The sequence below is a fragment of the Talpa occidentalis genome, unplaced genomic scaffold (genome assembly GCF_014898055.3).
Source record: "Talpa occidentalis isolate TD23 unplaced genomic scaffold, MPIMG_talOcc4v2.1 talOcc4.2, whole genome shotgun sequence".
Taxonomy (NCBI): Eukaryota; Metazoa; Chordata; class Mammalia; order Eulipotyphla; family Talpidae; genus Talpa; species Talpa occidentalis.
The window spans coordinates 7,859,351-7,883,654 of record NW_023602073.1 but is presented as its reverse complement, the minus strand read 5'-3'; the positions used below and the strand labels follow the sequence as shown (position 1 = coordinate 7,883,654).

Below are 24,304 nucleotides of genomic sequence, written 5' to 3'. Positions count from 1 at the left end.
TTGAGAAAAACGAGTCCCCATCAAAAGCCACGCAGCTTTATGTTCATAGTTTACATGCATTGATTAGTGTGTGGGCAGCAAATCATTAGGGTAGACTGTGCACGTGGACAATGCTTTCCAGAACCACACAGTGCTGTCTACCTACCAAGTCCCAGTACATCAGGGGGGACACTCTTAAATGTGTGGGGTTGGTAGCAGCCCAGCCTGGCTCACTTCCCTATACACCTGCGGCCTCTTGGTGCAGTTCTACTGGTCGCCCCATGGGGGCAGCAAAAGACCAAGACGACAGAGGCTGGACCACAGGGAGCCAACAAGATGCTGAGCCCTCCTGAGTCAGAGACAGCCTGACTGTAACACTGGGGCCTATCCAATCTCCACCACAGTTTCCAGTGAGTTGGGCTTTTTGGATCCATTTTGAAGCAATATTGGAGCAGAGAGAGGTTAAAAGCTAGTCAAGGGTCAATGAACTCTGTCGGAAAGCATGTGCAGAAGGCACTATTGCACAGCAGAGAATCCGTCTAAATTTGGGCTGTTCCAGGTCACAGCCACCATTCACATGTGGTTAATGAGCTCTTGAAATGGGATCAGTCTGGATAGGGATGTGTTGTAATTGTAAAATACACTGAAGGGGCCGCCCCTGGTGGTGCAGCAGTTGAGCGCTGGGCTGCGAAGCTGCCCGCAGCCTCTGCAGCGCCGGTTCGATCCCCAGCCGCCGGTGAGGGTCCCACATGACGCGCAGACCTCTCCTGCCGCCCGCTGCTCCCCTCAGCAGTGTACTTCATCAGTCTGCCTGTTCTGCTCCCCGCTCTGGCTCTGGTGAATTCTCTCACCCTCCCGCGCTTCTGACTGTACCCAGTGCTTCTATAAATAAATAAATAAATCTTTTAAAAAAATGAAACAGTTTAAAAAATAAATAAAATAAAATACACTGGATTTTACTTAGTACCAAAAAAAGTCTAAAATATCTCAATAATTTTATAGTGACATCAAAATGATAATATTTGGGGGTAAATAAAGTATGAAATTAAATGAATTGCACTAGCTTTTACTTTTTAAAATGTGGCGACAAGAAAATTTAACATATATGTGGGTCTCCTATTTCTGTTAGACAATACAAGTTCTAAAAATATTCCATTTTTGGTGTCCTGAATGTGTTTCTTGATTAAAGATTACTTCAGATAGTAATTTCTACTTGATGTGACTCTAGTTGGCTATTATTTTGGACAAGAAATGTATTGTAGTCTGAAATTGTAATGTTGGCTTGGCTATTGTGTCCCAATGTACAGATAATCTTTGAATCATGTAACACTTGATAAGAAAATGTTCTTTCTTGCTTTATATTAAAGCTCCCTCTGGGGGGGTTTAATAAGACAAAAAAAAAAAAGCTCCACCCTGTGTTCTCAGAAGTCTAGCAAATAAGAGGTAGCAAATTAGAGACTGATAACAATCTCTAATCGAAGAAAAAATTATCTGAGATGTGTCTTTGGCCAGAGGCGATACTCCTGTAAGACAATGAGGGAGAGGATGCCTAAAAAAGAGATCGTGGAACCACAGTGGATTCCTCAGAGAGATTATGCTATCTCCTGTTTGAAGATTTTTGATCATATAGTGCACATCTCGGTGCACTCGGTCTTGACTGAGGTTGGAAGGATTTAACCTGCTGCCATTTGAAAGGATTATGGTGCCACAGTTCTCAAACTTAGCTGCACATTCTCATCACTTAGGAGATTTTAAAACAAATACCTCAGCTACCCAGACCACACCAGGGAGCCACGGACTGTGAAACGCCTGGGGATGAGACCCAGGCATTCCCCATGTGCAAGCAAGTTTGAAAACCACTGGGACGGTGTGTGCTCCCCCTGGCTTCAATTCCAGCCCCTGTGACCCGGGGTAGGTGTAACGCAACCAACCCAGACCAGGGAGGATCTTTACCGGTTCTAGCAGCCATGCTGTCTTCATGCTCTCTGCTGTTCGTCCTCGCGTACTCCCTCGCACTCCATACTCCGCTGCACTCCACCATCCTCTGCACCGCACCACCACACTGCACACCGCTGCGCCACCCTTATAAGCCCCAGCCTTGGCCCAGGTGAATCCCATCTACCTATGCCCACACCCTACTCCAGGTGCCCGCCATCAGGCATGCATTGGGGACTGCAGGGTTCTGTCATCTATCCTAATGGTGGGAGGCCAGAAAAGCCTGATACTTTTTACCTTACCCTACAAATTGCCATAAAATTTAAATAAAATAATCTATAGGCAGGGGCTCCCTGGTGGCACATGGCGTTAAGCACCGCACTATGAAGCAATCCGTCAGCCTCTGCAGCACGAGTTCGATCCCGGGATGGCCAGAGAGCACCCCACATGGTGCAGCAGACCTCTCCTGTCTCGCCCGCTGCTCCCCTCAGCAGTGTATTTCGTCAGTCTGCCTGTTCTATTCCCCACCCTGTCTCTGGTGAATCTTCTCATGCCCCTGCATTTCTGGCCTGTACCCCAGATCTTGTATGCATAAATAAATAAATATTTAAACAAAATAAAATAATATATAGGAATGACTCAGAAAAGGGCTGGCACGGAGTAAATTCTATAGCAATTATTAATAACTAGCAGCTTTACTTCATAACAATTGTGCTTGAAGGGATTCTCATCCTCAGTCCCCACTTCTGACACCCACACTCAGTGCATTTCTCAGGCTATCTTGCAACATGCCTCCCTCATACATGAATTTGTTTTACAAGTGACCGGTAAGCATGTTTTCTACAGCTGGCGTGATAGGAGATACAAAGGAAATACACATACCTGGGCCTCCCTGTTGGCACAAGGGGTTAAAGCACCACACTATGAGGCAATCCATGGCCTCGGCACCGTGAGTTCGATGCCTGGCCGGCCAGGGAGCAACCCACATGGTGAGGCAGACCTCTCCTGTCTCACCCGCTGCTCCCCTCAGGAGTGTGTTTCAGTCAGTCTGCCTGTTCTGTTCCCCGCTCTGTCTCTGTGAACCTCTCTTAACCTCTATGAACTCTATTGTAGAAAAATGATAATGAAACCCCGCATACCCTTATATAATTGTCATGAGGTTTAATCCCCTCACCATTCCCCCCCGTATCTCTGGCCTGCACCCCAGCTCTTGTATGCATAAATAAAGTAAATCTTTAAAAAAAAAACAGAGAAATACACACCTCCCTCACCCTTTGAAGTTTAACATCTCGCCTTTGCGGGTGTTTTCCATCAGCTCAAAATTATGAGCAATGAGGGCCTCCCTGGTGGCGCAGGGGTTAAGACACAACCTATGAAGCAATGCGCAGCCACTGCAGCACGAGTTCGATTCCCGTCTGGCCAGGGAGCTACCCACACGGTGGGACAGACCTCTCCTGTCTCTCCCACTGCTCCCCTCAGCAGTGTATTTCCTCAGTCTGCCTGTTCTGTTCCCCACTCTGTCTCTGGTGAATCCTCTCACCCCCCACACCTCTGGCCTGTACCCCAGTTCTTGTACAAAAAATAAATAAAAATTATGAGTGCAGGGGCAAGGAACAGGACACAGCGCAGGTTTCCTGATCCCATGCAGACCGGGTAAAGGAGGAGTCAGAGTCCTCAGTGGCTTTTTGCAGGTCTTTTATTGGGGTTCACCAGGCATATGGCAGGCAGGGGTGCTGGGGGGTCAGGAGGCTGGCAGGCCTCCCAGCCCCCAGCAAATCCTCACTCTCTCTGGGCTCTCTGGTGATCTCGGCTTCTCTTCGGCTTCTGCTGCTGCTTTCTTGGCTTCTTGTGTCCCTGTGACGCCACCCTTAAAAGCACAGTCTTAGCGCAGGTGTACCCACTCCAGGTGCCCGCCATCAGGCATGCACCCAGGATCACAGGGTTCCCTCATCTATCCTGATGGCAGGAGGGCAGAAAAGCCTGATTTTTTACCTTACCCTACAATGAGCAATGAGACCAGGGCCTAAGTCCTGCGGATGAGAAGCGTCAGGGCAGCGGCATTAAAAGACTGGCTTCTAGTTCTTGCTTTGACACTTACAGGTTATTGAAGAGCGAGCGACCTGCTCGTCCCCGACAGGTGCGCCCCCTGGCGTGCAGAGTGGAGACATCCGCCCTACCCCTGCAGGAAGGAGCCAGGTGGGCAGCAGTACCTCGCGCGGCCACCAGGCGGCGATGGCCGCAGCGCTGGCCGCCAGCCTCAGACCCCGCCCCGTGACCGTGGCCGTGACCGTGACCGCCCGCTGGGCCGGGCCTGCGTCGGGCCGGGCTGCTGCGCTGCGCCCCGGGATGGCCCAGGGCTGCGCGCCGGGCGCCGAGGCCTCGGGGAGCGGCCCGGCGCTGCGGGCGCTCGTGCGGGAGGCGGAGACCAGCCTGCTCGAGTGCAAGGTGTGCTTCGAGAGGTTCGGCCACCTGCAGCAGCGGCGCCCGCGCAACCTGCCCTGCGGCCACGTGGTCTGCCTGGCCTGCGCGGCCGCCCTGGCGCACCCGCGCACGCTGGCCCTCGAGTGCCCCTTCTGCCGGCGAGCCTGCCCGGCCGGCGACACCAGCGACTGCCTGCCGGTGCTGCACCTGCTGGAGCTCCTGGGCTCGGCGCTGCGCCCGGCCCCGGGCGCCCCCCGCGCTGCGCCCTGCGTCCCCGGGAACCTCACCTGCCACCAAGCCTTCGGCGGCTGGGGGACGCTGGTGAACCCCACGGGGCTGGCGCAGTGTCCCCAGACCGGGCGGGTCGTGGTGGTGCACGACGGCCGGAGGCGGGTCAGGATCTTTGACTGCGGGGGAGCGTGTGCGCAACAGTTTGGGGAGAAGGGAGGTGCCGCCCAGGACATTAGGTACCCGCTGGATGTCACCGTCACCCACGACTGCCATGTGGTTGTCACCGACGCCGGCGACCGGTCCATCAAGGTGTTTGATTTCCTCGGCCAGGTGAAGCTGGTCATCGCAGGGCGGTTCTCTCTGCCTTGGGGTGTGGACACCACCCCTCAGAATGGGGTCGTGGTAACTGATGCCGAAGCGGGTTCGCTGCACCTCCTGGAAGTCGACTGTCCGGAAGGGGTGCTGCGCAGAGCCGAGAGGCTGCGAGCTCACCTGTGCAGCCCCCGAGGCGTGGCCGTGTCCTGGCTCACCGGGGCCATCGCGGTCCTCGAGCGCCCCCTGGCGCTGGGGGCGGGCGCCTGCAGCACCACCGTCAAGGTGTTCAGCCCCGGGATGCAGCTCCTCCGCCAGGTGGACACCTTTGGGCTGAGCCTCTTCTTCCCCTCCAAAATAATCGCCTCCGCCGTGACCTTTGATCAGCAGGGAAACGTGATTATTGCGGATACTTCCAGCCAGGCCGTCCTAAGCTTAGGGAAGCCCGAGGAGTTTCCAGTTCTGAAGCCCATCATCACATGTGGTCTTTCCCATCCCGTGGCCCTGACCTTCACCAAGGAGAGCTCTCTTCTTGTGCTGGACAGTGCGTCCCATTCTGTAAAGGTCTATGAGGTTGACGAGGGCTGATGGGGTGCACTCCTGAACCCCGAGTCTGGAGTCAGAAGCCCTGGAGCGGCGTTGATGAATGAACTAGTTAGCCCTGGATAATCCACCAAAGTTCATTTCTCCAATAGGGAGAATTATGACTGCCTGATAGGCTTGTGAAAGTTGAGGCAGGTATTAAAGAAGAAGAATAAATTTGCCATTTATTGGGTATGTACTCCCTGTGCTAAGAAATAGATGAATAGTTGAGGCAGGTATTAAAAAAGAAGAATAAATTTACCATTTATTGGGTATGTACTCCCTGTGCTAAGAAATAGATGAATATTTGCTTATTTAATCCTTGCAAATACCCAGTGTGGTGGTGTCTGTTACTAATGCCGTTTTAGAAGTTAGGAAGGTCACATTTGTGACTCCCAGGTCACATTTACCGAATGTGACGATCACAGTTGAATTTAATTCTGACGCAAAACCCCTTGCTCTTAAGTGAGTTCACTTCAGAGGTGGGAGAAATGTGGTTGTATGTTGCTGCTGTGTGTATTCTACTTGCAAGTTGCTATTTCTTTCCTCGACTACACCAAGATAGGAGACTTTATAGATTTCAGGAGAAAATGGATATGGGTGGCCATTGGTTTACTGCAATTTGCAGCTCCTCTACAGGCCCAGGAGATGGAGTTCCTGTGGATCCGGAGCTAATAAGAGAGACAATTGAACTGCTATTCAGAAGGTAATCGTGTCTTTTCATACCTGTGCCCCTTCACACACGCAGGTAGACACTCAGGAAATACCGCTCGGTTAATTGATTAATGCCTGTGTGGGTGACAGTCCTGAATTACCGAGGTTACTAGCTAGAGGGCTGGATGATATTCCTGTTACACGTTTAAGTTAATAAAGAGCTAAATCCCATTGCAACTGGCTCCTGGCTGAAGTAGGTTTACTTGTCTTTTTATCATGAGCCGTGACCTTAAGTGCTTTTGTAAAGGGGATTTTCTCTGTGCAAATTAAATTTGGACCGTGTGTTGCAACCACTGTGTTCTTGGTAAACATTTCCTTGGCACTTAAGAGCATTTAGGCCTCTGGTAAACACTTAAATACTTCTTGAATTTGAAGTATAGCCTTGACTGAGGTAACACCTACTTAATGTTGCTGCTGACGTGATGCCCGAGAGTTACCTAACCAAATCCTGTCCTGTTTCGGTTGGGGGAGAGCAGGTGCTTTAAAAGAATTGTCCCAGGTGACTCTGTGTGCAGCCAGTTTAGGTCACACGGCTCATCAGACTAGTCCCAGCGGTCCCTTTGTGGTGTCTTCTCCCCCACATCTTCATCCCAACTTGTGTCAGCACTAGTGAGACACTGCGAATTTCTAGGAAATACACTGTGGTCATTCAGATGACCAAAAAGCATATTTCTCACCCATTTGGCTTCATTCACAGTTCCTGGCTCACAGCTCCAAAAGCCTTGGAATTTCCTATACATGCAGGGTGACACTGGTGTCTCATCATATTCCTGAGGTGACGCTCAGGGAATCACTAAGATTGGGAACTGTTGTCTGGAGAACCAAGCAAGTGGTAAAAAGGTTGGAATTTGGGCCTCCCTGGTGGTACAAGGGGTTAAGATGCAATCTATGAAGGTGTCAGCAGCCTCTGCAGCACGAGTTTGATCCCCGGCCAGGGAGATACCCACATGGCACGGCAGACCTCTCCTGTCTCACCTGCTGCTGCCCTCAGCAGTGTATTTTGGTCAATCTGCCTGTTCTGTTCCCCACTCTGTCTCTGGTGAATGCTCTCACCCCCCCGCACCTCTGGCCTGTACTTGCGTGCATGCATAAGCAAATATTTTTTTTAAAAAAGGTTAGAACTTCCACTCTTTCCAAATGGGGACACCCAATGGCCTCTTCTACATCTCCTTCCTGTTTTGTGCCCTTCTCTTGGGGGTGTATCTGTCATCACTATCTGCCATCACCACCCCGGGTCCCTGGATTGCACAAGTAACATATGTTCGTTGTAGTACTGGAAAATGTAGATGAGCATAAAGATATTTAATCACTTTTAATTAGAGAAAACTGTTTCCAATTGTGAGTTGAATTGACTCATCACTGTGGTGTTCCTAGAAATCACTCCATAATCCAAATTTGTAAAACACTGACTATAGCACATAAATTACAAGCTGTTATACAAAGTGAAGTGAAGTTCAATTTTGGAGCTCCCAAACATAAGAGGTCTCTGTGATGGGGAGAAAGGGAGGCAGAGAAGAGAGAGACAGACAGAGAGAGGGATTTCACCAAATGTTCCCTCTGCTCCCTGCAGTTCAGCGGTACCGTGACTGGGTCTTGCTGTGAGTAGAATCCAGACAAAGCAGGACACGGGTAAATGTTAGAGACAAGGTATAAGTCTCAAGTTTTATAATGAAAGCTTTAGAATTTACAGAGACAAACTGTCAGATTTTGTACAGTGCAATTTATTTATGCATACAAAAACTGGGGTGTATGCCAGAGATGTGGTGTGCGTGTGTGTGTGTGTGAGAGAGAGAGAGAGAAAAGATTCACCAGAGACAGAGTGGGGAGCAGAACAGGCAGACTAACTGAAACACACTGCTGAGGGGAGCAGTGGGTAAGATAGGAGAGGTCTGCCCCACCTTGTGGGTTATCTCCCTGGCCGGGGATCGAACTCATGTCTCAGTGGCTGGCGAGAGCTTGATAGTGCTGAGACTTAACCTCAGCGCCACCAGGAAGATCCTATATAGCACAATTTAACTGGCCCCTAATTCAGCTCTTAGTCTTTTTAATCATATGAAAGTTGGCATTATAACCAGGAAAGTTTAGTTTAGTGTATATTTTCAGGATTTTTTTGGTCTTTAAGCTAACCAGGAGGGACGTCTGCCCTGGCTGCTTTTCAAAGGCAGAACTCCTGTAAGCTGCTTGGTGTGCCTGTGGTCAAAGGTGACATCTAGTAGAATCAGATAAACCAGGGTCTTGCTCCAATTTCCTCACGTCAGCTCTTTCTACCCTCTATCCAGTCTACATTCTGATGAGCAAGGTGTTCCGAAATAGACTCTAGCACCACAGCCTTTTTTCTCAGACAATCTATTTTCAAACCACGGATCTATCAGCTTGATCTAGCTGGACTGGCTGTGACACTGATGATTCGGGAGACTAACATACAAATTTCAAAATTCATCATTTGAAGTTAGTAAGAAGTAGTGTATGTTGATTTGCTAAATTTGGTAGCTGCAAGCTGTGCAAGTGAAGCAAATGAGGCTATCAAATGCTTTTGATTAGTTGATTTTGGTAATGTCTTTGTTAGGTTTTGGCATTAGGGTGGTGCTGGACTTGCATGCTGAACTGGGAAATAAAAGAATTTGTGTGGCTTTTATCTTATTTCTTATTCTTTTGGTAGATTTGGCCAGTGAATTCCTGTGGCTGGGGAAGTTTCTTGGGTGTGTGTGTGTGTGTGTGTGTGTGTGTCCAAGAGTTTATAATTGTTTTCTGTAGAAATATTGGCCAAGTGGAGCTCACTCAACTACACTTCAACAGGAAGTTAAGCAATTTAAAATATAAAAAGATTTTGGCAAGCATTTATTCAATAAATATTTCCTCTATGCTCACACAATGTTAAGCAACGTGAAAAGCAATAGGAATAGAAAGATGCTCTTGAGGTGCTGATAATCTGGCGTGGAGATGAACGTGAAAATCAAAGAATGCAGCAAGGAATGCTAAGTATTATGCAAAGGTAACTCACCGCCCTATGGCCTCAACTGAGAAGCCATATTGGAAGATCTAATGTCACCCTGGAATTCCAGGCTGTTTTCTGTCCTAAATACTGGTTGCTTCATCTAAAGCAAATGAAAAGTGAAGTTATATTCAAGTTTGCATTCATTCTCTGTGTGAACCAATACCAGGATCAACTTCTCAGGAGCTGAAGCCAATCAGGATTCTGGGACCTTCTCATGAAGACACACTGACAGAGCAGTGAGAATATTTTACAGATAATATCTCTCGAAACACACAGTAGTAACTTGGTTAATATCTGACCAGGTCAAAAGTACCCTTTTTGAACAAAGCCTGTTGAAGTCAGTATTTCCCACAGTAAAATATTTTATTTATTAATATAATTTATTTATTTAAATGTATTTTACATCATTGTTCATTTGTATATATCCACCATGAAATATTTTATAATATCCCATCACCACGGCAACCACAGATTTTATGGGAGGAGACATCAAATTGGCATAATAAATATTTCCCTAATTCAGAGATGTCGTTGGAGGTGTCCCGTCTCCTTCTGTGCGAGGGACACCTCTGAATGCTCTGCACCCACCACAGGCCCAGGGAGCCAGTCTTCATTGGATGCCTTGGCACTGAGTACTACTGGGCCCTCAAATTCCCCATCTTCAACACCCCAGCTGGCTTGGCTCCTGCACACTTGCCAAGGGACCAGAGACAAAACATTCAAGGTAAATGTAGAGTAAATGAATCAATCAGGATTTTTACACCAGTAGCCTCTGAGGCTATCACCTGCGGTCTTGATTGTGCTGATGCTGAAGGCTCTTGGGAGCATGGGTGCTGGGCACACGTGCCTGATTGTGGATGCCTAGAACATGGGTGTGCATGTATGTGCAAGAGTGCACACCTGAGCCTAGAGGCTGGTTAAAGGCAGTGGCAGCTATGAGAGGACAAGCCTGCGACTGCAGAAGAGGTGAGACCATGAAGCAACGTGGGAGAGAGAACGTCAAAGAGCCCAGAGAAAGAGTGCAGAGATACGTGGAGGGCTAGGATGCTTGGTTGCCTCTTGCATCCCAGCTCCCCCACCCGGCCTGTGCCTGCCTTCTTGCATGCCAGCCTCCCTGCCTGGTGTGTCTGTGTACCTGGTTCCCCGAGAGAGCATTAAAGCCTGAAAAATCCACCCAGGGCTCTGGGACTCTCTTTATACTTCTGTCCAAATCGATAGTGAACCTATCCTATGCCTGCTGGGCAGAGACCAAGAGAGACGGCAAGATTTCACATGGTAGCTCGGTGTCATTGATTGGAAACTGTATGGTAACAGAAGTCAGCAACACCGACCTCTTATAACCTCATAGAACAATGTAGGATGGGCCTCCCTGATGGAGCAAGGGGTTAAGTCTCAGCACAATGAAGCTATTGGCAGCCACTGCAGCCACACAGCACTATCAAGCTATTGCCAGTCATTGCAGCATGAGTTTGATCCCCGGCCAGGGAGCTACCAACATGGCGCAGCAGATCTCTCCTGTCTCGCCTGCTGCTCCCCTCAGCAGTGTATTTCAGATCTGCCTGTTCTGCTCCCCACTCTCTCGTGAATCCTCTCAGTGTCCCCCTCACCCCCTGCCTCTGGCCGATACCCCAGTTCTTGGATGCATAAAGTTAAAAATAAATCTTTTTTAATAAAAGATTTATATTTATTTATGCATCCAAGAAAGGGTGTAGGCCAGAGGTGTGGGTCGTGAGAGGATTCAGTAGAGACAGAGTAGGGAACAGAACAGGCAGATTTACTGAAATACACTGCTGAGGGGAGCAGCGGGTGAGTCAGGAGAGGTCTGCTGTGCCATGTGGGTAGCTCCCTGCCCGGGGATCGAACTCTTGCTGCAGTGGCTGTGGCGAGCTTCATAGGTTGCATCTTAACCCCTTGCACCACCAGGGAGGCCCTAAAAATAAATCTTAAAAAAAAAAAAAGAATAGTGCAAGAGAAATAGGGAACCTGAACAATTTGAACTCCAGGCACCAAGTACATGGTCAGAATATCTGGGATTATTTCTCTATTTCAGTGGAGACCACTCTCGATAATGTGATTTGACAGGTATTTCACAACCTGTCAGAATTAAGTATTTCTGTGGGGAGAGGCAGGGCATAAGTGGTCTATGAGGACTTATTTTTGTTGCGAAACTTACCAAATAATTTATGAGTAATATTCAGCACCATCTCTTCATGTGACCACTGTCAATGAAAGGCGTCCTGTGAGGATATGACCTTCACCAGCTTCCATGCTCTCTTCCAGCCAAGCTAACTCATTACCATCTCCCTCATGAGGAGATTGGGCTCCCCCCTGCAGCTCTCCTCCTGGCACTCTTGGAAGTTGGCTCCTGCCCCAGCAGGAGCAGTAAGAGAAGCTTCTAGCTAAAGGTTTCTCTCATGGAGCCTGGGGTCTTCCATCCAGGGCAGAGCCTCATTACTGACTCCCAGGTAGGCTAAATGGGTTGACTTTGTGCCCTCAGTTTTGTTGCCCCCACGTAGGTACTATGTGTTGGTCCCTAGCTCTGTAGCTTTGGACTTCCTTGCCTCTATCCAGTGCTGTGCTCCACTGAGACACGTCCTAACTTAAGGAAAGCTGCTAGAGACCAGGACTGTCAGAATTGGGATTTTTAAAAAAGATTTATGCATACAAGAACTGGGGTGTAGGCCAGAGGTATGGGGGGTGAGAGGATTCACCAGAGACAGAATGGGGAGCAGAACAGGCAGACTGACTGAAATACACTGCTGAGGGGAACAGTGGGCGAGACAGGAGAGTCTGCTGCGCCGTGTGGGTCACCTCCCTGTCCGGGGATCAAACTCGTGCCGCAGTGGCTGGGGATAGCTTGATAGCGCTGAGACTTTTACCCCTGCACCACCAGGGAGGCCCACACACTCTGATTTTGCTTTACCTCTTATGTCAAGGCAACAGAAAAATGGTTTACAGTGTGTGTTCAGATGTCCAAGTGGAAGAAAATAATTTGGTCCCCTCAAGTGCTGAGTTTGAGTCAATGTCGTTTGACTTTTTTGACAGGTAGGAAGAGAATCACCTGGTACCATTTGAAAGGATTATTTTGGGTTATCAGAACTCTTGGATACATAAGGTTTTAAAGTTTGCCAGGAGCACAAAGACATTGATGTCTAAGTCCCTTATTTCATAAATGAGTAAACTGAAGTCTGAAAAGGTTAAGTAACTTGGACAAGTAATTAATCTTCTTAGCAAAAAGCCCCAGAATTCTAAGCCTCACTGCCATTTGAATTCTCTCTGATTTTGGATTTTCAGCAATCTAAGTTGCACATAGCGATTTTTTCTTCATAGATCTGCAGAATTGGAACGTGTCAGCCGCTGATGTCAGCTCTCCTGACACCTAGCCTAGGTTGGCTTTTTCCTGCCTTCATGCTTCCTCCTATATGGAAATGCTTTTCTTGTGGCCAGTAGATTCCCTTGCTGCATAGAGCAGCATATGATAAATGTATTGTGTAGAACTCAGCCCTTCAGGATGTTGCTAGAATGGGGTTGCAGTGTGTGGAAGAAAAGGGTCTTTTTAGAGATAAATTTATGAATTCAATGGGCTTCTTTATTGCACCATTTCTCAAGAGTTTCTTATTAAGGTATTTTACATGATAAATTACAAAACATGTTAGTTAGCTGTAGGATACAGTGGGGTTCCCCCCCCCCAAATTTATCTGACCACAAATCTCATGGTCTGGGAAATGCTGCATCAGATGCATGAATTTTCATATTTTGCCCAAGGCTATGTGGCCAGCTTTCTCCTCAGTTCATTTCTGCCCTTTTCTTTGGTCTTCTTTCTCCGTGTTTTATTTTTTTTTAAGATTTATTTATTCATGCATAAAAGAACCAGGGTACAGGACAGAGGTTTTGGTGGGTGAGAGGATTCACCAGAGCCAGAGCGGGGAACAGAACAGGCAGATTGACGAAATACACTGCTGAGGGGAGCAGCGGGGTAAGACAGGAGAAGTATGCTCTGCTTCTGAGGTTGGCTCCCTGCCTGGGGGTCAAACTCAGCTGGTAGCTTCATAGTCCTGTGCCTTAACCCCTTGGGGGATGGCCAGGGAGGCCCTTATCTGCAAGGTTCTTCATAGAATGAATGGCAGCATCCTTGGCTCCACCGTGTGGCTTCTGTGGGTGAAACTGTTAGGACCAATAGTAAAACTGATACAAATAAATGAACACTGTGCATTTTCTCTTTACCCTTCCACCCCAACATTTCTCACATTCATTCTGAAACTGTGATGCATTTTGTGTAAATCTCTCTTTTGAGGAATTTTGGGATTACCAACACAGACCTTGACTTCACTAGAGGCCACAATTCCACAGTCCGGGTGTGAATAATTGATGGATGGAAATGTGAACAAACTTTATACTTGCCAGTTTTCCTTTCAGATTGTGAGGCTATCTACAAGATACATCAGAAAATAGTTTATGAAAAGTTGGTGGTAAGTATGCTTTTAATATCTTCTACTTCAAGGGCTTCCTTGGACACATACTTTTGGGGGAAGAGTAGGTCTTGAATGAACTCCACCCACTAATGTTTTATGGACTCCACCACCATCTCCACCCCAAAGATATCCCAGGCACCTAGGATTACAGCTCCCATCATGCCATGAATCTGCCATGACTCTTAACTTCCTGAAGGGGTGTTGCTGGGATCTAAGGGTAGAGATAAGCAGTGATGCTTGGTGTAAAATTGAGCACATGGGCCTCTCTGGTGGCGCAGGCAGTTCAGCGCAGCGCTGTGAAGCTGTCGGCAGCCTCTGCAGTGCCGGTTCAATCCTGGCCGACCTCGGAGCAACCAACATGGCGAACAGACCTCTCCTGTCTCGCCTGCTGCTCCCCTCAGCAGTGTCTTTCATCAGTCTGCCTGTTCTGCTCCCAACTCTGTCTCTGGTGAATCCTCTCACCCTCCCATGCATCTGACCTGTACTCGGCTCTTGTATAAATAAAAAAATAAATAAATCTTAAAAAATTAAAATAAAATAAAACAAAATAAAATAAAATAAAATAAAATAAAATAAAATTGAGCATATTTGGGCCTGCAGGAGGCTTGGCGTTTGCCTACCTTCAGCATGCACCTGGGGTGACAGCATTAGTGGTAGGACATATTGACCAATTAATAGCTCTCTCTCTCTCTCTCTCTCTCTCTCTCTCTCTCTCTCTCTCTCTCTCCTGCCTCTTCTCATTTACCTTGTAAGTATTTTTTTTTTACTCACCTTTCCCTGTGTGCCTGACCTTAAGGCTTGTCTTGAGTTCTTAAACTTGCAGGTGAGGATTCATATCCAGGTCACTCCACTTCCCTTTGGGGTTGCCCTGTAACAACATTTACACTTTTCAAGCTTTATATGGAACTGGACCTTCCCGGGGTTGGTTCTAGTAACACAGTGCTGTTAGTGAGCAGCTGATTATTTGTCGTTTGTAAACATTTTGGTATAGCTTAGGATTTGTCAGTCTTAAACATACATTTTAATTGGCATATGGCAGAAAATTGTGACCAGTCCACAGAGAATCCCATGTACCCCTCACCCAGCTGTGCCTTTGGGCTCGCTCAATGTTGACAGCCACTGCCTCCCCACAGGCCGCTCTCAAAGGTGGAAGGAAACTTCCAGAAGTGATGGCTGATCTGATAACAACCAGTCCAGAAAAGAAGGTAAAGTTTACTCCTCCTATAAACCTGAGAATCATGGAACCTGATAAGTACGGTCTCACTGGCCATTAGTTTAAATAAGTTACTTGTTTGGGCTCAGGTATCACACCAGGGTATTCAATTAAATCTCTAAGGATTTCTGTGGTTTGGAGTAAGAATGTTCTCATGAATACAACTTTCTCTCGTCATGTTGCATCCAAACTTTATAACTGACCCAGATTTAAGGACTTGGCCTTGACCAGAGGTCATGTTAAGGCAGTGAGAGGATTTAAGTTCAAAATGGCTCCAGTTCTCATCTGACTATTAATTGCTCAGCTACTACCATGTTTTCCTGACTTTTTGTCTCATTGGGGTCTTCCTGAAGTCTAAAAATTTTGGACAATGAGCTTCACACTTTTACTATGAGAATCCAGATTTAAGTCTCTTCAAGATAATGTCTCTTTTCCTTCCCTCTATTGTAACAGATTCTCCCCAAGGATAGCTCTAGGCTTTCCTAAAATTCCTAGCACATAGTAAGTGTAATGTTGGGATACTTTCAATAGCAAGTAACAGACCACCCAACTCAAAGCAGCTTAAATGGGAAGGACATTTATTATCTTCAGTGGAATCACAGAAGTAGGCAAGCTCCAAGGTGGGTCAAGGAAACATTATCAGCTACCCAGGTTTTTTAATAGTTTCTGGCTCTGTCTCTACCCAGGTCACCCTCAAGCTAGTGCTTCTCATAGTTGTAAGAGGACATACTTAGTGGAATAGAAACCCTTCCATTTCATGGCCTACTGTGTCCCGTGTTTTGTTTTAGGAAACAGTAACTCTTTTCTAGAAGCCATCATATCACATTGACTAGCTACAAGAAATATGACCAATCCCAACCCAAGAAGAATGGTATTACTGTGGTTGATGTAGAAAAGTGGTTCATATGCCTGGCAGCCTATTTGAATATTAATATCCGGGGTTAAGCAAGAAACTTCCAAAAACACCAATGCCCAGGACCACCTCGAGACATTTTGATTTAATTGGTCTAGGAAGGTGATCCAGGCATGGTTCTGTTTAGAAGCTATCCCCGGTGACTCTAATGTGCAGCCAACATTGAGAACCATTGACTTAGATTAACCAGAACTTATTGATGAGTCACATTGGGGAGAAATAAATTCAGAGGTCAGCCAGGAGGATGGTTATTGGATAGAACAGTCACAGACAACCAAAAAGCTTTTGTTGAAATTCTCCAAAGAAGATATAAAATGGTCACCAAGCACGTGAAAAGATGTTCAACATCACTAATCACTAAGAAAATGCTGAGACATGACACAATGAGATGTGACCTCACACACCATCAAACAAAAACAAAGTAGAAAATTACCAGTGTCAGAATAGGGAGAAACTGGGACATTTGTGCACCGCTGGTGGGAATGTAATATGTTGCAGCCCTAGTAAAAAAAACAATAGGGAAATGCCTCCAAAAATTAAAAGCAGAATTCTCATATGATTCAGAAATTCCACTTCAGTGTTGAGAACCCTAAAATTGAAAGCAGGGTCTTGAAGAGTTATTTGTCTATAGCAACATTATCCACAATAACCCAAAGATGGAAGCGACTCAAGTGTCTGCTGAAGGATGTCCGGATAAACAAATGTGGTCTACACACACAAGGAAATGCAATTCAGCATCAACAAAGAAGGAAATTCTGACATTTGCTGCAGCATGACCGAACCTTGAGGACAACACGCTGAAGGAAATAAGCCAGTCATATGAAGACAAATGCAGTACAATTCCATTGGAGTTTCACGTACCTAGAAGGTTCACGTCCATGGAGACAGACAATAGAATGGGGGTGCCAGAAGCTGGGAGATAGGAGGGTGGGGAGTTGTTGAGTAGGTACAGACATTCAGTTTTGCAAGATGAAGAAAGTTCTGGAACCAGATTGCACAGCAATGAATATACTTAATACGTCTGTGCAAGTACACTAAAAAATGGCAATTTCATATTATGTATGTTTTACCACAATAAAAAAAAAATGCTGAATAGATGCAGAGGGGTGATGGCAGGACAAAAGTGAGGAAGCTACAGAGTGCCAGCACCCTAAAGCAACAGATTTCATTTCAAAAGGCCTGATTCCCAAACTATAGATCTGAGGCATACAGCAGGGGAGGGGGAGAGAGATGGGTCAAAATAGGGGTGGGAAGAGCATAAGGGACTATGGCGATGGTTGATGGGTGATTGGTGGTGGGAGATTTATGGGGGCCGCACCTGAGCAGAGAAAGCAAGTAAAAAAGTTTAATAAAAAAAAAAATCAGAGCCTGTGATTCCAAATTCCAATGATGCTTAAGAAGAGGGGGAGGGTGGATAAGAAGAATTGGGAGAGGTTCCAGAATAGAGCATACCTAGTTATCAGCCTTTTGGAGAGCCCCTGTGGGAATTCTTTGGCAAACTGCCCTCGGAGTGCCTGGAAAGGGGAGTCAAGCTAAGGCCCCATTTACTGCAACTCTCAGTGGGGATTTTGCAAAAGGTTGGTCAACAGATATGTACTTGTTACAGGATGTTCCTCAGGGAAAGGGGAGGTTCCAGGCTCCCTGCCCTGGGGCTGAGAAAGGAGGAGAAGCTGCAGAGGAGACTGAGGAAGGAAGGAAGCAGGATGGAGCCAGAAGGAGCCCTGGAGGAGGCACATGGAGCCTAGAGACACGTGACGAAACTGCGCTTGCCTTTTGGTCGTAGATGGGGTGACACAGATGTGGGTGAGACCCATGGGGAGGTGACAATGGCAGCTTTTATCTTGATTTTGATTTTGCTCCTTCTGTCCCAGATATGCTGGGCCCCTTGGCCCCTTTCTTATGTGCCCCCCGCCCCCTGCCAGGAGGTGCCTCAGATTTGTGGCAGGCTTTCAGGCCTCAGTGGCCCTGCTTTGGGCCAACCCTGTTTGGCTGGATGTTTACCCACAAGTAGAGGGATAGCTTCGAGCACTTGATTTGAAAACTATATATTTTCCCTTCTCTTTGTTGCACGCTAATTTCATTAAAGTTCCTTTCCATTAAAGATCTTAAGCACTAGAGTATGTTCTGCCTTACTGCAGTGGATGGCAGAACCTAGTTAGAGCAGGTAGGTTTGGGGGTTCTGGGGTGCCCCACTCTCTGCCCTGTAACAGCACAACTATTAAAAATGAACTTTTTTAGTGAAAGAAAAGATAAACAGATGGGATTACATCAAACTATAAAGTTTCCATATGGCAAAAGAAACATTAACCAAAACCAAGAGACCTTGCTGATTGGAAGAAAATTTTTGCTCTCCATGCAACTGATAAGGGACTGATCACAAGATCTACAAAGAACTCACAAGACTTAACAAAAACAGAGTAAACAATCCAATCAAAAAGTGGGCAGAAGAGCTAAAAAATACACTTCTCCAAAGAGGAAATGCAAATGGCCAACTGGTACTTGAAAAAATGTTAAACATCATTTATAATCAGGGAAATGCAAATCAAAAACACGAGATACCATCTGACACCAGTGAGAATGGTACATATTACAAAAACTAGCAACAACAAATGCTGGCGAGGATGTGGAGAAAAAGGAAATCTCCTGCACTGCTGGTCGGAGTGCAAACTGGCCCAAATACTATGGAAAGCTGTCTAGAGTTTCCTCAAACTACTAAAAATGGAACTACCATATGACCCAGCAATTCTATTCCTATGAATCTACCCAAAGGACACAAATACTTTAATTCCAAAGGGTACCTTTACTCTTATGTTTATTGCAGCACTATTTACAATAGGTAAGAAACAACACAAATACCCAAAAAATACACGACTGGATCAAGAAGATGTGGTACATATACACAATGGAATACTACTCAGCAAACAAAAAGATAAACTCGGGCCTCCCCGGTGGCGCAGCAGTTGAGCGCTGGGTTGCGAAGCTACCCACGGCCTCTATGGCGCCAGTTCGATCCCTGGTTGCTCCCCGGCCACCAAAGGAGGGTCCCACATGGCGCACAGACCTCTCCTGCCGCCCGCTGCTCCCCTCAGCAGTGTACTTCGTCAGTCTGCCTGCTCTGCTCCCTGCTCTGGCTCTGGTGAATTCTCTCACCCTCCCGCGCTTCTGACTGCACCCAGTGCATGTATAAACAAACAAACAAACAAATAAATAAATAAATAAAACATGCGTCTATATTAAAAAAAAAAAGATAAACTAATGCCATTTGCAGAAACATGGATGGAGCTAGAAAGGATAATGCTCAGTGAAATAAGCCAGAAGGAAAAAGAAAAATATTGGATAGTTTCACTTATAGCAGGAATATAGGGGAACCAAATAAGGGATCAGGAAATATAATAATAATAATAAAAAAAACAAAACTAGCAGGCAACTATAAATCAGTCATTCTGCAAGAGAGGGAGAGGTAGAGGGATCAAAACAGGGGAGGGAAGAGCACAAGGGATTGTGGTGGGAATTTTACGGGGACTACACTGGAGAGAAGAAAGCATGCATTGTAGAAAAATGAACAATGATGTTAAATATATATAAATAAATACGTTATTAAACAAACCTATATTTTAGATACCTAAATAGTTGTTAAGTATTTCCTTATAGAAATACCCTACTTGAATGAAGTGGGAGCGATAAAATTTTAATATTTTAACACAACAGTTGAGTAATGAATCTAGGCAGTACTCATTAATGGCTGTTAACATCATTAAAAAACAGTGAATTTGGCCCTCCCTGGTGGTGCAAGGGGTTAAGACGCAACCTATGAAGCTATTTGCAGCCTCTGCAGCACAAGTTCAATCCCTGGCCATGGAGCTACCCACATGGCACAGCAGACCTCTCTTGTCTCCCCCGCTGCTCCCCTCAGCAGTGTATTTCAGTACCTCTGCCTGTTCTATTCCCCACTGTCTCTGGTGAATCCTCACACCCCACACCTCTGACCTGTACCCCAGATCTTGTATGCATAAATAAATAAATCTTTAAAAAAGCATAGTGAATTTATATTATATGCAAAAAAAAATATTAACAAAATGAATTTTCATAGTGGTAACCCAGACCCACTGTATCATCATCCCTGGGGTAGGGCCATGAAGCTGCCTTATAATGGGGATCTTGGTTGATTCTTAAACCACTGGAAATCTCGGAAGAGATTAGCTTCCGGGCCTCCCTGGTGGCACAGTGGTTGACTGCTGGGTTGCGAAGCTGCCTGTGGCCTCCGCAGCACCAGTTCGATCCCCGGCTGCTCCCCGGCCACCAGAGGAGGGTCCCACATGGCGCGCAGACCTCTCCTGCCGCCCGCTGCTCCCCTCAGCAGTGTACTTCGGTCCTTCTGCCTGCTCTGCTCCCCGCTCTGGTGAATTCTCTCACCCTCCTGCGCTTCTGACTGTACCCAGTGCATGTATAAAAACAAACAAACAAAAACAAACAAACAAATAAAATAAATAAATAAATAGAACATGCCTCTATTAAAAAAAAAAAAAAAGATTAGCTTCCACATGAAGGCTCTCAAGCTAAGCAAGTAGGGAGGCAAAGGAAGAAACACACATTGACGATCTCCTTTTAGGTGCCTTGAATACAGATGAAGTCATTTAAACTTCACAGCAATACTATAAAACAGTGTATTATAATCTCTCTATTGCTCAATGGCAAACTAAAGCTAAGGGACTGGTCTAAGAATCTGAATCTAGTTCTAACTGAAAGCCATTGCTAACTCGGCTTCCAGAATGTGTCCACTTTTGCATCTCTCAATAAAACCTAAAGGCTGAACTGATGAAAGTCAGAGCGATTGTCTTACATTTATCCCGAGGTCCCATGGTCACTTAAGTTCATTATCCCGAGATACTATTATGTCTACAATTTAAGTCCTTAACTCAAAAGATTGGAGACTCAGGTGGCTATATCTTTTCCTCATTTACAATGGAAGCAAATAACCCCTTCTTCTGGGGTGTAACAGCTGACAAAAGGGACTGACACACCCTCAAATAAAAACTAGCTCAGCCCAAGGGTGGGTCTGCTAACAAATGTTCCCTTTCAAATCACACTTGGGCTTTGACCAGCTGCTATTTTCACTCACCAGGAAGTGGTCTTCTTTGTGCAGTCAATGCCTCTTCCTGTACATCCTCCCTTGGAGAGGCTAAAGGGTCATATTTCTTGAGAAGGAGATCCTGTGTTTGGTGAGGCAGTGAGTCAGTCAGATAGTCATTCTTCAGAGGTTCAGTAGGAACTGGCAACTGTGTGCAAAGGTTAGAGATGGAAAACGGTGTCACACCGGCTCTCAACAAGCTTACAATCCAGTGGGAGATGTAGGTCACTAGACAGGCTACTGTAATAGTGTAGACTTCTGTGCAATGAGTCTGGGAAGCACTATGGAGCAATGATTAAACACTGTGGCCCAATCCAAGACCAGCCAGTGGGAGAAACCAAGGAAGGCTTCCTGGAGGAAATTCTGTCTACACAGAGGCACAGAGGGGTGAGTAGGCATGACTACCAGGGGCTGGCAGAGGACACAGCAAAGGCACAGAAGGAAGAAATAACAGTGTGCAGACCAAAAGAATAAAGTTGCATCTACAGGAGATGCCATCAACCCTTCCCATGTAACTAAATCTACATGTTGTTTTTCAGCAGATTTTTTCCCCTATTTCCCTCAAGGTCTTTTGGCTGTTGGTGTTTGTGTTTTTCCTGACCAGCAAGTTAATGCTACAATTAGTAGAAACCTAAGGCCCAATGGAAATTAGGCTGGACTCCTAAGAAATCAAGTGGTGGAAAAATGACTGTGACAAGACTTGTAAATAACACCTGAGCCACTGAAATGATCTCTTTTACAGGCAAGTAATATAACCTAGGGCCTCGGGCATACATGGCAAGATCGATACACCCACTTGGAATATGCCTGCTGGTAAGTTGGACTTCCTGAATCTCACTTCCCTCATCTGCAGCCTGCAGCATAAATCCTGATTTTAAATTCATGAGAGCACACTTGTGGGAGATGACTGGCATGTATTCAACACTCAAAAAATGGTAATTGTTATTCTGATACACACCATTTGCATTATCATTAAATCATGGCACAACAAGATCAAGTGTGAACGAAACGGAATTCATTTCATCCAACAACTGACTCACTACCTAGAACAAAACCTGGAATCTGGGGTCTCCCCAGTGGCGCAGCGGGTTGAACGCAGTGCTATGGAGCTATCCACAGCCCCTGCAGTGTGGTTTCGATTCCCGGCCAGCCAAGGAGATACCCACACGGGGCGGCGGACCTCTCCTGTCGCGCCTGCTGCTCCCTTCAGCAGTGTATGTCAGTCCTCCTGCCTGTTCTGCTCCCCGCTCTGTCTCTGGTGAGTCCTCTCACCCTCCCGAGCCTCTGACCTGTACCTTTGCTCTTGTATATATAAATAAATCTTAAAAAAAAACCTGAAATCTTAAAAACCAGGGGTCCTCTGGCCCACTTTTTCCTCCAATGCAGAAATCTTAATTTTTCCTTTTCAGAGAGTTCAAATTCCATTTCCCACCTGCATTCAATAATTTCTGATATTTAGACATTCTTTGGGGGGTGGGTTTCTTAGTTGAAAAGACTGATCTTACTGTGGAGTAAGAGAAAAGGAGTGAAGATGTGTTGATGTTATATCTGGAAAGTAGAAAGCTTACTTGAGGAGGGGTGTTGACTGTCTGAAAGAGGGGATTCCCTGTCCATTCACAGCATAGCCCCTGGGGGTGTGAAATGCTTTGGTTTAACCCACTAACAGCTCATGAGAAGAATTCCCTCTTTTTGCCGAAGTCTAGATTTTAACAACAGATATTCTCTCAGGGCAGTCTCAGCTCCACAGAAACACTCTCACATTTCTTTTAATCACTTCCTCATGAGAACAGATTTTCATGGGTTGAGGGTGTATTAATACAAATATGATGAGAAACTGAAGAATCTGAGCCAAGTGACTATTCCCACTTGAAATGCTTCCACATGTCTAAGTATTGATTGAAAGGACTGAGAGAAGTGTTAAGAAGTCAGGGAAATTTTTCTACAGGGAAATCAAAGTCTATGGAATTGCAATAATGAACCCAGGTCTGGCATAGCACTCATGGTAACACATTCCAACAATAATAACCTTTCTTTAGAACTTTAAGGAATAATCATTGAGCTATGTGATAACCAGTAAAAATATAGCACAAAGTCAAGTGAGACTCCTGACCAAAGAGTAAAACTCAGTTCTGAATTCTCCATCATGCATTGGCCAAGAAAAACCCAATAGGTGTGAAGAATCCCATTTCTAATATAAGTGCGAGACCACCATCTTTGGTTGGGTTCACGACTAAGTTCGTAATTTTTGGGATCCAGTAAAAAATGAAAATATGGGGCTCTTTGTTCAAAAACTGTTAATAATTGCAGCAGAACATTAAGATAGTTACAAGGTCCTTCCGAGGTCACACATCCATGAAGCTGGTCTTAATTGGGTTCTTCCTGTTGAGACTCTGAGACTACAGTTTATTTGGGAGGTATTTCCAGGAAGTGTCTGTAAGAGGAGTGGGGAAGTGAAACAGAGAAAGGTCGGAAGTCAGTTTAGGTGCATTAATAAACAGATTACCGATGTGTTCAGCTATGGTTTAATCCCATTGGGGAATTCTGGAAGACAGTGTAGAATCTGTTTCAGAGTTGTCCCATCTGAAGAAGCTGGGTATGGCTGCTCAAGGGTATTAGTTTCCAGGCTTATTATGTTCCCCTCAACACCTCAAATAGGGAATTGCAGGTAGGCAACCATGAGGACCAATGGACAGGGCACCAAAACTGTCTGCCACAACCACATCAAAAACTGGTATTAGCTTATTCCTAGGATTACAAATGACTCATGGTTGAAGAAACTGGGGAAGTGGGGTATCTTGGAGAAATTTCAAGTGTACAGCAAATTTCCAGATTGCCCTCCAATTGGGAAGACACAGAGGTTTTTACCTATACTGTAAGCTAAGTGAGAATGGGCGTTCAAAAGGAGAAGTCAAAGACCTTGACAAGTTTCCCTGGAGGTAGGGAAAACACAGGATTGGGATTCTAACACATACCCGAGAAAGCCAAAGGCAAGAGTCTGGCTGATGCTGGCAGAACCAGGAGGATCCTGTACAGGTAGTGGGTTGTACTTCCAACGTTCACTACAGGGTAAAGATGCAAATTCCTCAGAGACTGTATGGGGACCTGCAGAAGGGAGGCAGCTTGAGCTTTGTATAATGAATCTCACCAAGAGGTCACTTGGAAGGGCAAGGAGCCTGCAATGGAGATATGAGGGATAGAGTGTATGAGGAGAATCTAGAATCTCAGGGTCTGGGCTGAGAGACATAAGGAGCCATGTAAAAAAAATTTTTTTTAAGATTTATTTATGCATACAAGAGCCAGGGTACAGGCCAGAGGTGCAGGGGTGAGAGGATTCACCAGACAGGGAGGGGAACAGAACAGGCAGCCTGACTGAAATACACTGCTGAGGGAGCAGTGGGCGCAGCAGGAG

The 24,304-nt window shown here is 46.1% G+C and overlaps 1 protein-coding gene and 1 long non-coding RNA gene across 2 annotated transcripts; one reads left to right on the top strand and one right to left on the bottom strand.

Moving 5' to 3' along the window:
- Positions 1-1,512: 1,512 nt before the first annotated feature.
- Positions 1,513-8,053, top strand: NHLRC1 (NHL repeat containing E3 ubiquitin protein ligase 1). The gene is made up of 2 exons (XM_037521006.2): positions 1,513-1,641; positions 4,015-8,053. The coding sequence occupies exons 1-2, from the start codon at positions 1,513-1,515 to the stop codon at positions 5,464-5,466; spliced, it is 1,581 nt and encodes a 526-aa protein (XP_037376903.1). The 3' UTR covers positions 5,467-8,053.
- Positions 8,054-20,892: 12,839 nt separating this feature from the next.
- Positions 20,893-23,986, bottom strand: LOC119253078 (uncharacterized). Its single transcript, XR_005126983.2, has 3 exons — positions 23,868-23,986; positions 23,223-23,326; positions 20,893-21,043 (listed from the first exon to the last, which is right to left on the bottom strand). It is a non-coding gene; the product is annotated as an uncharacterized LOC119253078 (long non-coding RNA).
- Between the last annotated feature and the right edge of the window lie 318 nt (positions 23,987-24,304).